The 13,929-nt window shown below is 45.3% G+C and overlaps 1 protein-coding gene across 2 annotated transcripts; it reads right to left on the bottom strand.

The window, feature by feature from the left end:
* Positions 1-8,649: 8,649 nt before the first annotated feature.
* Positions 8,650-13,567, bottom strand: Spmip9 (sperm microtubule inner protein 9). Of its 2 annotated transcripts, none has more exons than XM_021657523.1 (3): positions 13,541-13,567; positions 11,751-11,843; positions 8,650-9,063 (listed from the first exon to the last, which is right to left on the bottom strand). In XM_021657523.1, exons 1-3 carry the CDS (start codon positions 13,565-13,567, stop codon positions 8,650-8,652), a joined length of 534 nt encoding a protein of 177 aa, XP_021513198.1. The 2 variants fall into 2 exon arrangements, with proteins under 2 accessions (XP_021513198.1, XP_060239256.1); XM_060383273.1 differs by having other exon boundaries at positions 8,650-9,060.
* Between the last annotated feature and the right edge of the window lie 362 nt (positions 13,568-13,929).

The following is a 13,929-nucleotide window of genomic DNA, read 5'->3' as shown; positions in this document are numbered from 1 at the left end:
CTGTGCCTGTCTTACTTTTCCTTTTCCTGTTGCTGAGATAAAACACCCAAGACAAAAGCAACTCCAAGGAGTAGGGAGAAACTGGCTCGAAGTCCCAACGTACAGTCCGCCATGGTGAAGTCAGCCCGTCAGAAGTGTAGGGTAGCTGGGAACCACACATCAGCACATAGGAGTCTGTAGTTACTGACTACAGTCTCTGAAGTTATGTTTCTCAGATACTTTGTCACAATGAAGAAAGGCCAATGGAAGATGGAAGGCTATTTCCACACATAGTTAGGAGCAGCTTGTGACATGAGAAAACACTTCCAAGCTGTCTGGTCTTTATAGACTCACACCTAATGGCAGCGCTGCTCAAGGTTCTGATTGGCATCTAGCCAGCCCTGTTCCATCTCCTGGACAGCTTGGTCTGTGCTGCATTTCCCTGACTGATGTACAATGTAATCATTGTGTCCAAACCTACTAGTCACAGCCAAAGAAACCACAGGAAGGTTTAGACTGTAGTGTCCAGCTAGGAACAAACTCAGTGCTGCATCTGCCCCAAGATGCATGATTAAAAGAAGCTGACTAAAAAATACAAACAAACCCATTCGAGAAAAGGAGCAGGGAAACTGGGTGTGCAGCGTCTACCTATAATTGCCCACACTCAGGAGGCTGAAAGAAGAGGTCATCAGTCTGAGGCTAGCCTAAGCTGTGTAACAGAGACCCGTCTCAAATACAAAGGAAGGGAAGCTGGGTAGAGTGCGTATGCCTGGCCTACTGGGGAAATTTAAGATTACTGATGCTAAAGACAGATAACTGCTGGGTGGTGGTGGCATGCACCTTTAATCCCAGTGCTCCAGAGGTAGAAAGGGTCCAAGGCCAGCCTGGTCTACAGAACAAGATCCAGTACAGCTGGGGGTGGGAGCAAGACAGTCAAAAGTCTCAAGTCCTGGAATTCTTCTAATGTGCTTTGGTTTAAATGAGAGAAATGGCCCAGTACACTTGCTCACCAATTCACCAATTAGCATCCTCTGGAGACACGCATACCTGCTGGACCCCATGCCACAAGAACATATCTGCATCTCCCAAGTTCACCTCCCAGAAGTGAACGGTCCAGAACTGAGACTCCCTAGTCAGGGAGACTAGGGCAAAGTTTAAAATTAACTGTTTTTTCTCACTTTCTGATTTTAAGATGGGATTGCCCTCTCCCCCTCCCCTCTGCCTTCAGTCTACTTTTTCTGATGATATATTTAAAACAAAAACCGCTGCATTGCTTTGTTTTTTCCCCTAATGGAATGGAACAAAATAGGTAATAGCTTGCAGACAGAGGCAGAGTCTTGTTCTGTGGCCCAGGCTGGCCTCTGACTTTCATCTTCTCTCAGCTTCTCAAATACCAAGATTACAGGTGTGCACCATTATGCTTGACCAAATATTCCCTTAGTAAAAGACAGTCTCAGAATGCTGTGGAGAATTTGGGATTTTATTAGCACATGGGAAGCCACCAAAAGTTTCTGAGCCAAAGACAACGTAAACAATTTTAAGGTCACCATGGTGAATAAAGCGGATGACTAGACAGAGAAAGGGTTCTAGACAGGAAGTGGGCAGGGGCAAAGGCCAGAGAGCCTGAGCCAGGAGCCGGCACCTAAAGTCATCCCTGTCCAGTAGCTAAGTGAGTGAAGACCCCAGCAACCCAAGGCCCCTGCTACTGTCTTCACTGTTGAGTTGTGAGGGACTTCCTTGAGTGTTATGGTGGTTAGGGTAAACGGCTTGCCAGTTTGGAGGTACTCACTGCCTTCCTAAGTGATTTTAACTCTTAAATATTTTTATTTACTGGGCTGACAAGATGGCTCAGTGAAAAGACATCTGCTGCCCAGGGTTTGATCCTTGGGCTCCGAGTAGTGGAAGGAAACCTCCAGCTCTGGAGCACCATACAGACACTGTGGCATGTACCCCCACACTCCTCCCCCAAAGGAAGTACAATTGCTTTTGTTTTGTTCATTGAAGACTGGCTGTCCTGGAACTTGGTGTGTAGACCAGGCCTCTGTCTCCCAAGTGCTGGGATTAAAGGTGTGTGCCCGCATTGTCTGGTAATACATACAATTTTTACAAACATATTTTGTGTGTGTATATATCTATGTGGGGGGGCAAGCGGATGCCATGGCATGCCTGTGGCAGCTCTCTCGCTTGGCAGCAAGCACTTTAGGTGCTGAACTATCTCATCATGGGCTCAAATGTCTGTCCACAGTTAGCTTTAACAAGAGACACTAGCATGAGAGACGACAGCAACTTTGGTCAAAGTATCCTCTTCCTCAGTTCAAGGAGCATAAGTAGGAACAGAAGCCTGAACCTGTGGGCAGGCCCAGGCTCTGCCCTCGCCTCTCCCCCACAGGAATCCAACAGTGTTCCCTACTCAGAACTGTAAGCTGAGGGGCAGGGCTGTCACTGAGATATAATGAAGCAGAAGAGGGGCTCGTCTCTTCAAGGGTCTTCTAAAGACTCACTCGACTAGCTGCATACAGAGGACACATTCACTGTGTGTGTCCTGTGAGTCAGCAGCAGAAGCGGGATTTTTAAATGGTGTTTTTAGAAAGATAAATATCAAACACAAGTTTCAGAGAGGTGGAACATTGTAATAGCCTCCAGCCACACTAGTTTCCTATAGATGACATTGTTTTCATGGGGATAGAATGTTTATAGGAGTCATGCCCAAACTTTATATCCTTTTCCAGGATATAACAGTTATGTGACTACGTGTTCGACTATTGCCGATCATGTCAAATAAATAAAATGACAAAACTAAAACCAATGTTTCCACACCTGAAATTGAACCATTTGGGAAATTTTTAATTATGTTTTTTTTTGGTGTGTTTGTTTAGTTATTTTTGGAAAAGGGTCTTGCTGTGTCTGGTTGGCTGACCAGAACTCAATATGTAGACCAGGCTGGCCTCGAACTCACAGATCCTCCTGCTTCTGCTAGGAATACACGCAGGTACCCCTGGAAGGAGCTTCAGAAATGTAAAGCTATTTTTGGTTCCATAAAAAATTTTGAGACCAGCCAGAGCTACCTGAGTCTCTGTCTCACAAACACAAAACACACACACACACACAAAGAAAAAAGAAGGCAGAAAGAAAAGTAGAAAGGAAGGAAGAAAAGGAAGGGAGGGAGGGAACAAGAAAGGGAACATTTACATTATCTTAAGTGATCTCAGATTGGTACTGTTTTATAGACTTTTATATGACCTCTAATTTAACTAGGTCCTTGGTAAAACAGTTATTTTCTGTTGCTGCTTTACATGTCAAGGAACAAAATCGCATAGCTAGCATGCCTGCAGTACCCTGTAATAACCCACTTGCCACTGCACCACCCATATTTGCATAACAAGTCCCCATCTTGTTTCTCAAAAACCCTAAGGGCATCTTTTCAGGGGTGACAGGTGACAGGACAGGTGTCTTCTGGAATCACAGCCTCTGGCTGCTTGTTTATAATTGCCCTTCAGCTCTCTAATCTACTTCAACTACTGCAAATAACACAGTGTGAAGATTAAAATAAGAGATTTGACCTATATTGCAGGATCTGATACCCGGAGTTCAATAGAGGCTCAGAATGAAGTTAGGGTTCACGTTCCTCAGCTCCACAATGAATGCATTCTCCTAGGGTTCATGTGGAGATCTGAGGGCTAAACTGTGGGTTAAAGAGCCACACCCACCTCTCCACCTAGAAAACGCATACACATATGCAGAGCTATGAGTGTTCTTCTGTTTGGGTGAGTAGAAAGCTAGAGAAGGAACTCCTGGCTGATCCCTTTGATTATTCTCAGGTGGAAAGAGTGAAAACAGAAGAGGGAGGAAAAGGGAAGAACACAGACTTGCAAAAAGACCAGGAGACTTGCGGGGCACGACTTTAATCCCAGCATTCAGGAAGCTGGTTCCAGCCAATCTCTATAAATTTCAGGCCAGTCTGGTCTATGTAGTCCTGTCTCAACAAACAAAATCCAGCCTAGTAAAACCTGCCACATAGAATACCTGGTGAAACAGTCTGTGCACCTGCCAAGCGCTGACTGGCATCAGGATTAGTGGTTGCCAACCTGCTATGCCTATGGTTGTTATTGAAGAAGTTGAGAACTGTCCTTGAAGAAAGGAGAGAGAGAGACTTCCCTACAGTTCCTATTAGAGGAGGAGTCGGGTTGGGATGGTGCTCTTGAGGAAAGGGCTGGGAACACCTTTCTTCCAGAACTTTGACTCCAAACTGCAGAGCATGCCCAGGGGCGGGGCATAGCTAGTTTGTGAGTCAGTAGGCACTCATCCACCGTAGCACATCTGAGTCAAAGCACAGCCACAGCGTGACCTCCGAGTTTGCAGAGATCTAAAATACAGGAATGCTATATCGATTCTCTCAACTGTGCCTTGAATCTGGCTCCAGCCAGCTATGCAGGCCTACAGTAGAGTGTTGTGGAAAGTGTCTTCGAGGTAGGACTAGTGTTAGCAACTTGCCTCTAGCCTTCTGAGCAGCATTTCCCAACACTGTTGAAGGGTTGCTGTTGCCATTAGTTCATAGAAGCTGGCTGGGTATTAGATTTAGTGGCCAGAGGGTCGAAGTAGCTGTGTTCAGCTAACATTTCACTTAATAATGATTCCAAAGGGCATGAATCCATGGTGTTGGCAACTAGCAGAGGATGCCAAATGGTTGGCATCCCAGGTAGCACAGAAAGAAGATTTCATCATGATATTAGAGTAACTTTTTAAAAAATTTGATATATATGGATTTTTTTTAATTTAATAGTTTTGGACTACAGTTGACTAAGCTTGGAGAAGGGGGAGACCATTGAACATCCCAAATTATCATTTTCCATCCTACAAATACTATTTTGGGTCCAAACCATCACTTTTCTTGCCTGCACTGTTCTCTTCCTCTGCTTCTCTCTATCTTCAGGGACAGGATTCTTTACTGATCCTGGAGCTTGCCATTTAAACTGGACTGGATGCCTAGTGAGCCCCCAGGACCTGCTTAGATTTGCCCCCAGTGAGGTTACAGGTGCACACTGCTATGCTGGGCTTTACCCAGGGGCTAGCAATTCAAACTTAGGCCCTCATGCCTGTGCAGGAAACAGTGTGCCAGCTTACAGTAACACCCCAGTTCACCTCTACAGTTTCTTAGCTTTCCCACCTGAGATGCAAACACGACCAAGGCAACTTATAGAAAAAGGTATTTAATTAATGGCTTGCTTACAGTTTTAGAGGGCTAGTCCATGATCATCGCTGTGGGGGAATACGCTGGCCGGCAGGCAGGCATGGTGCTGGGGCTCACAGCTGGGCTGCAGGTTGCAGGCCAAGAGAGAGAAACACTAGGTCTGGTTCCGATGGGCTTTTAAAACCTCAAAGCCTGCCAGATGTGGCGCTGCACTCAGAAGGCAGAGGGAGGCAGATCTCTGTGAGTCTGAGGCCAGTCTGGTCTACAAACCAAGTCCAGGACTACAAAAGAAACCCTGTCTCCAAAACCCAAAAATAAATAAAACCTTAGAGCCCAACCCTCAGTGAAGTACTTCCTTCAACAATTTGAGTTTTCAAAAAAATTTAATGTATTGATGGTGTTTTGACTGCATGTATATCTGTGCCCCACATGCATTCAGTGTCCTCAGAGGCTAGAAGAAGTTCTTAGACCCCCTGGAGTTGGAGTTACAAATGGTTGTGAGCTGCCATGTGGGTCCTGGTAACTGAACCTGGATCCTCTAGAAGAGCCAGTATGTCAGTGCTCTTAGCCACTGAGCCATCTCTCCTGCCCTGAGTTTGACTTCTTTAGGTTCCTTAAATGAAATAAATACATACTGCATGTGTGTGTGTGTGTGTGTGTGTGTGTGTACACATACAACCCTTCCACTCCTCCCCTCCCCCAAAATAAATTAACGAAAAAATGTGTGTGTATGTATATACACACACACATCTGGAAATTAATGGGCACATTCTGGAATGCAGCTTCACCTGAATGATTTCAGATATATCAGTGCAGACCTCCTAATCGACCTCTATACATCCAGCCCATCACACCGTTATATATATAAATATCCTGGGGAGCCTGGTTTCTATTCTTTTCTCCCAGGAACTCAGCGTCCATTTCTGTAGCTTCTCCCACACAGCACTAGTCACTCAGCCTCCTCTGAACTGAATATACACATAAAAACCAGGAGCTAGCTCCAGACCTTACAATGTCCATCTGGACCTGGTGTCCACATTTTCCCAAGAGGCCCAGGTACCCTCCCCTCAGACAGGCACCTCTCAGAAGTAGTCACTGCTGGAGAGTGTGGGATGGGGACAGTGTTCACCCAGATAGTGCCCTGCATGTCTACTTGGTCTCCTGTCCCTTCTGTAAAATGGGTGTGCAAATTCCTAAGTCCCAGCGGGGAGAAATGAGCATGAAGAAAGGTAGCACATATTTTGTAAACATCAAGATTTATTCATCTTCAAGGACTTTGGCCTTACCTCCAAACCTCAGCCCTGTTTCTGCAGACTGCTTGCAGAAACAAGCATTCCCGTGGCCAAGGAATGACAAGGGATGACAGCCTGACTGGTACAACATCATGAGAGGCTGTTTTCTTCAGTATAGCATGGTGGAGAGCATCATATCGGGAGGTGGGGCAAAGGTACATGATCATGTCTCTTTTTTTCTTCTAAAGCCGCAAATGTGGCTGAAGAGATGGTTCAGGGCTAAAGAGCACTGGCTGCTCTTCCCAAGGACCTGGGTTTGATTTTCAGGGCCCACAACTGTCTGTAACTCCAGGATCTTCTGGCCTCTGAGGGCACAAGCCTTGCATGTGGTGCACAGACATGCAAGCAAAACATCCATCACACACTAAAATAAAATTAAATAAAAATAAAGCCACAAATGGCATCGTGATCACCCCTCATCACAACCTCCTCCAAGTCTAATTATCTCCCAAACACTCTAGTTCCAAACACCAGAAACCTGTGAACTTGGGGGTTAATATCCAACACATGAGCTCTCTGGAAAACCATTCAAATAACATCTGCCAGAAAATGCTAAAAACAGTGAGATTGAGCAGAACTGTTGATGGCTCATTTCAGCTTATTTTCTTAGTAGGCTTCCGTAGTCACAGTTAAAAGTGTGCCCCCTCCTCCCCACATGGTTGCATTTATACGAATGTGGAGATGGTTAAAGCCATGGCATGAGACAGAGGGGAGTTCTACTTGTTGCAAGGAGAGACTTAATTATAATAGAATACGACACAAACCCTTGCATAGTGCTTCCTGGCTCTAATCCCAGAGCTTGGGAGGCTGAGCCAGAAGCATGCCAGAAGATTCAAGGCTATCCCAAGCTATATAATAAAATCTAGGCCAGTTGGGCTATAGAATAAGACCCTGAGTCAAACACTCTCGCCAAGAGCCTGTGAGATGGCTCAGCAGATAAGGGCATTTGCTGCCAAGCCTGACAACCTGAGTTCAAACTCCTCAACCCCAGGACCCATGTGATGGCAGGAGAGAACTGACTCCAACAGAGTGTCCTCTGACCTCCCGAGCACACTGAGGTATAACCATCTGCCACTGCCCTCCACCAAAATAAATGACAAAAACAAACAATAAAAACCACTCCTACCAAAAATAAACATGGTAGGCTGGGGAGATGATATACAATGCTTGCTAAGTAAGCATGAGGACCTGAGTTTGAATCTCCCCAGAACCCATGTAAAGCTAGGTGCAATAGCACATCTTTAATCCCAGTGCTCTTATAACAGCTGGGAAGCCGAAGTGGGAAATTCTCTGCCCCTAGCAGCTTGTGGCCAGCTGCTTGGGGTAAGCAGTCCCAAGCAACAGAATATACAATATAAGGCGAGCACTGAGGTCATCCTCTGACCTCCATGTGTGTGCCATAGCATAGAACACATGCCACCACTTACACACATACACATACATCCTATACACACACCCCAAAAAAGGCATAAAAGATAAAAATGACACTGGGTGCAGTGGCACACACTCAGGGAGGCCGAGACAGGCAGATCAAGTTTGAAGCCAGCTTGGTTTACATCGCGAATCCAGGACAGCCAGGACTACAACAGAGAGACCCCATCTCAAAAAACAAATGATAGATAGATAGATTCACAGACAGACAGATAGAAATAGTAATGACGCCCATTTCCGTTCAGCACACACTGATTTTTTTCCTCCTTTTCCCCTCCTTTCTCTCCTGCACTGAGATGAGGATTCTAATGAAACAATGCCCCTTGGTATAGAGAACATCTTTCTGGTTTTATTTTGGCGTGGGCATGGAATTTCCTCTGTTAGGATTTTGGAACCAAACTTGCTTCTGGTTGCCTAGCAACTTATATGTCGACAGCCAGGTGGCCACACCTGGAAGGCATGGTTACCTTGCCCCTTAAAGGGAAAACCCGACAAGGTGGTCCTTCTCTTGGCCTTTCTCTCCGTCTCTCTTGTTCCTGGCCTGTTGGCCTTTTCCCCTTTCTCTATCGGGGTGCCCCTTGTCTCTCTTTCCTCTCTCTCTCTCTTTCTCCCCATCATGTCCTGCTCTCCCTTCTCTCTCTCCATATCCACCTAATAAACCACTTTCATTGAAGATCTGTTGCACGTCTAATCGTCTTTATTTAGTTTGTCCCATATCCTTAGATCCTCATAATTGAAACAGCAGGTATTCTCACACTTCTACTGGTAAAATGGCATCACCGGGCCCCACTTATTCATGATGGGGACCTTGACTCTCTCAAAAGGAGCACAGGGACAGGCAGGGAGTAGAATGTAGTCTTTGCCTGCTTCTGGAGCAGGCTGCCTATCCAGCTCCAAGAGGCCCGGGAAGTCTGACCTCTGGTAAAGCCAGGAGGGGTTATTCTTGGCCAGGTACTGAGACATGCAATCTGGGCAAGCATGACGGCGGATGTGGGGAAACCGGTCCTTCGCAGGAGTTACCAGATGTCGTGGGAAGAAGCCACAGACTCCTAAGTCTTTTGCAGTCATGTGGGTTCTTTTGAAAGCAGCGTACCCATCCTCCAGCTTGGGGTTGGGGTTGGGCATGGGCCGGTAAAACTCTTTGTTTCGGAGCTGAGTATCGAGCTTTTTCTGCTGTAGGAAAAAAAGGGAAGACTAAGAAAGGGCACCCAGGCAGCGTCCCTCAAAACGCTCTAGACAAAATGCATACTACTTTGAAAACGGTATGTTCAGGTCTGGGGAGATGATCCAAAGATTGGGAGAGAGCACTGGCTGTTCCCAGGACCCACGTGGTGGCTCACAAGCAATTCCAGAGGATTTGACACCCCTATGACCTCTGTGGGCACCAGGCAAACATGTGGCACAGAGACATATATGCAGGCAGAAGACCCATACACATAAAAAGAAATCTTTTTTTAAATGTAGGTTCACTATTGATTTTTTTAATAATGCTTTTTTAGGGTGTGGGTGTGTGTATCTATTGTGCATCTATGCAGTTATGCGGCGTGTGCATGGGTGTGTGGGCATCATAGCACGCATGTACCCCATGCACATACATACATACATAACACAAAATTTAAAAAAAGAAAAAGCCAGCCCACAGTGGTACATGCTTTTAATCCCAGCACTTGTGGGGCAAAGGCAGGTAGAACTTGAGTTCTAGGCCAGCTTGGTCTACAGAGCCAGTTCCAGCATAGCCAGGGCTACACAGCGAGAAAAGCCCTGTCTTGAAAAACAAAAGTTAAAAAGGAAAATTATGGCCACAAACTATATGATTCCACACTCACCAAATTTAGAAAACCTTTCAAAAGCTGAGTAAGAGGGCAGAGTCAGCATGGCCACTCAGCACTGGTGATGGTTTAAACTGGAATGAACTTAAAATGGATACTGTTGCCTAACACTTGAAAATTAACAATTCCACTCCTGTCATAAGAAACTCCTGCACCTCAGGATGAGCCTCCTCTCCAGTGAGGCATCCAAGAGGGATAAAACACTTAAGTGTTCACCAAGGGAAGGAATACCCACATTGTGGTGAGTTTGTGGAGTATAATACTGCATAGGAAATGAGTGATCACTCCAAGATGCTTAGCAAGAGTAAAAGCCACAGAACATGAATAATTCACTTTCAAAAATTATGTAATAACAGGGCTGGAGAGATGGTTCAACGGTTATGAGTACTTGCTTGTCTTGCAAAGGACTGGGGTTTGGTTCCAAGTACCTACAAGGCATCTTAAGACCAACTAACTCTGATAGCAAGAAATCTGATGCCCCTCTTCCGGCCTTCATGGGTACCAGGCACACACATGGTGCACAGACATGCATGCATGCCAACACATACATAAATCGTTTTTTATTACATAGTGCATTTTATTTTTATTTATGTGTGCTTGAGTGTGTGTGTGTGTTGGGAGGGGGTAGTCGTGTGTACATCTGTACATACATATGGAGGCCGGAGATCAACCTCCAGAGGCCAGAGATATTGTCTCTAAGGAACCATCCACCTTATCTTTTGAGACAAAGACTCACTGGTGCCCAACAGGCTAGACCGCATAACCAGTGAGTTCCAGGGATCTGCCTATCTCTGCCTCCTTAGCATTGTGGAAACAAGCACATGCCACAAAAAGGCCTGGCTTTTTATGTGGGTTTTAGGGACCAGGCTCAGGTTAGAGGAGGAAGGGAGGAGGCAAAGGAGGTAGAGGAGGCTGAGAAGTGCTAGGTAAGGCATACAGCCAATGAACAGAGTGCTTGCTTGGTTTCGAGTTCAGTCCCCAGCACCATGTAAACTGGGCCAGCTGCACATGCCTAACTTCAAGAAGTAGATGCAGAAATAGCAGAAATTCAAGTTCAAGGCCATCCTAGCAAGCTTAAGGCTAGATCCTAAGAGACCTTATCTCAAAATAACAAAAAAGTTAAAGAATTCTACAATCAGGCCAACCTTTAGAAGATGAGAGTGAGAGAAGGAATAAACACACATGCTCACGCTGGTTAATGGCTGCATCAGTGTCGGCTTTATCAGTGTTATTTAACTCTGTTACATTTAACCATTTATTGTGCATGAATGTGTCAGACCATGGTACATGTGGAGGTGCACACACATATATGCCATGGTACACGGTCAGAGAACAACTATGGGAGTCACTTCACTCCCTCTACCATGTGTATCCTGGGGACTGAACTCAGTGCAACCTCGATGGTTCTTATCAGTGTTATTTAAACTATGAATGGATATTACTTTCAATTTTTCATGTGCTGTACATTTTGATTTATCACATGCATGCATGTGCACACGTACACATACAAGCACACAAAACCTTGAAGTAAAGTTCCCTGGCACTGGTTATTTTAAAACCTACAATGTCCACAGTAAAGTAAAAATCATACTGGGTGGTGGTGGTGCACACTTTTAATCCCAGCACTCGGGAGGCAGAGGCAGATGGATCTCTGAGTTTGAGGTCACCCTGGTCTACAGAGTGAGTTCCAGGACAGCCAGGGCTACACAGAGAAACCCTGCCTTGAAAAACCTTAGGTAAGTAAATAAATAAATAAAGAGCATTGACACTGGAGAAATGCTTCAGTGGGTAAGAGCACTTGCTGCACTTCCGAGGACTAGGGTTCAATCGCCAGCAACGACGTGGTGACTCACAACCATCCATAACTCCAGTTCCAGAGGATCCAACACGCTCTTCTGACCTCTGTGGCCACTGCACACATGTAGTACACCAACATACATACAGGCAAAACACACGTAAAGTAAAGTAATCTAAAACAAAGGTCGTTCCAGGGAGCCATGGGATGGATGACAGGCCGACGAGTGTCCCTACCTCTTCTGGCGTGACTATGCAGTATTTGTGCTTATTAAAGGGCTGGTAGTCAACCATGTAGGAGCTTTTGTATACGTCTAGGTCCACATGGTCCTAGAGACAAGTGAGAAAACAAATCAAGACCCTGGCCCTTGTCACTCTCCCACTTAGAGCCGCTCTTGTCCCTGCTTTTGTCCCTACATGCTCTCACTGCCTGATGAAAACAGAAGCTGTTCTTGCCAACCAGAATTTTTTTAAATAATTTATTTAACTTTATTTTATGTGCCCCCAGATCCCTTGGAAATGGAGACAGTTGTGATCTGCCATGTGGGTGCTGGGAATTGAACCCAGGTCCTTTGGAAGAATAGTCAGTGCTCTTAACCACTGAGCCATTTCTTCAGCCCCTACTGGCTTCTTCTAACAAACCGATCAAATGTCACTTTCCCCAGTCGGCCTCCCACCTCTTCATGCCCCAGCTTTCAGGAATGAAAACCTTTCTTCTTTCCCCTGCTTCAGTAACACGCTTTGCAAATGTTCTTTCAGGAGACAACACTTCGATTCCCAGGACCCAAATTAGGCAGCTTACAATTACCTGTAGTTCTAGGGAGATCTGATGCCTCTGACCTCTGAGGGCACCGCGCGCGCGCACACACACACACACACACACATACATGCTTAAAATAAATCTTAAAAAAATAATTGAAGATTCTGAATGTGGTGGTGCATACCCATAACACAGCATTTGGGAGGTAGAAGCAGGAAATTCAGGAGCACAAGGCACAAAGACCATAAAAGACTCTAGTTCCTAGCCTGGGGTGGTGATACATCTCTTTGTTCCCAGCACTGAGAAGACAGAGACAGGTAGAGCTCTGTGAGTTTGAGACCAAACAGGTCTACAGAGAGAGAGAAAGAGAGAAAGAGAGAGAGAGAGGGAGAGAGAGAGAGAGAGAGAGAGAAAAGAAAGAAAGAAATAGAGAGAAAGAAAGAAGAAAGAAAATGAGAGAAGAGAGAAAAAGAAAGGAAGGAAGGAGAAAGGAAAGAAAGAAGAAAGAAGGGAAAGAAAGAAAGAAGAAAGAGAGAGAGAAAGAGAGAAAGGAAGGAAGGAAGGAAGGAAGGAGAGAGAAGGAAAGAAAAAAAGAGAAAGAAAAAAAGAAAACACACACTGACACCAAAGAACAAAAACACCAAAGAAGATGGCTCAGCAATTAAGAGTGCTTGCTGCTCTAGATTCAGTTCCCAGCACCCATATAGAGGCTAACAGCCATCCAGTTTCAGGGTATATGCCCTCTTCCAGTGTGAGCCACAAAGCATGCATGCGCGCGCGCACACGTGCACGCACGCACACACACACACAAAATAAAAAATAAGCAAATCTTTTTAAAAAGCAAATTAAACATTTAGCCAGTGTAATGGCTAAAGATATAAGATTTTTATCTTTAATCACAGTATTGAGGACACAGAGACAGGCAGATCTCTGAGAGTTTGAAACCAGTCTGGTCTACATGGCAAGACATAAGTTTCAGACCAGCCAGAGCCATACAATGAGATTCTGTCTTAAAAACAAACAAACAAATAAATAAACTCAAAAACAAAACCACCAGAACAACAAACTTAATGAGGTATGCTAGGCTGAGACCTTGCTTTAGCTCTTTCTTTTTCTAGAAGTCCAATGCCGGTGCCTGGTACACCACACCATTGGGCCTAATAAATTCATGATGGATAAATAAATCTCCACAACAGTGCAAACTTTCCCTGCTGCTGTGTACCTAACACTGAGACTGTTATAGAGGACAGAAATCTACATCACTCACCTTTTTGCGTTTCACCACATGTGCCATAGCCAAGGACCTAGAAAGACATGTCAGTTAGCCCTGCTCTGCCTCAAGCAGGAGTGATATCCAACTATTTCCAGAGTTACACAAAGCAAGCAGGACTGCTCTGGTCCCCTTCATCCACCTCCTCCCCACCTTCCCTAAGATTCTGCCTTACATGTTCTCTGGAGCCAGTGGAGACACTAGCAATGGGTGGATCGGAGCTCTGACAAAAGGACTAGAACAGGATTCAGAGGAATTAGAATTCACTTAAATATCAGCTCTACCTCTCCAAAGAGTGCATCAAATAGCAAAGCAAGTTTAACTTAACAGAAACCATGACTTTAGAGCATCTGCCAATCCCTGTGTTGCAACGCCCCCAGCATGGC

The sequence above is a fragment of the Meriones unguiculatus genome, chromosome 5 (assembly GCF_030254825.1).
Source record: "Meriones unguiculatus strain TT.TT164.6M chromosome 5, Bangor_MerUng_6.1, whole genome shotgun sequence".
NCBI lineage: Eukaryota > Metazoa > Chordata > Mammalia > Rodentia > Muridae > Meriones > Meriones unguiculatus.
Note: the sequence above shows the minus strand (reverse complement) of the source record. Positions and strands in the feature narration are given on the sequence as shown.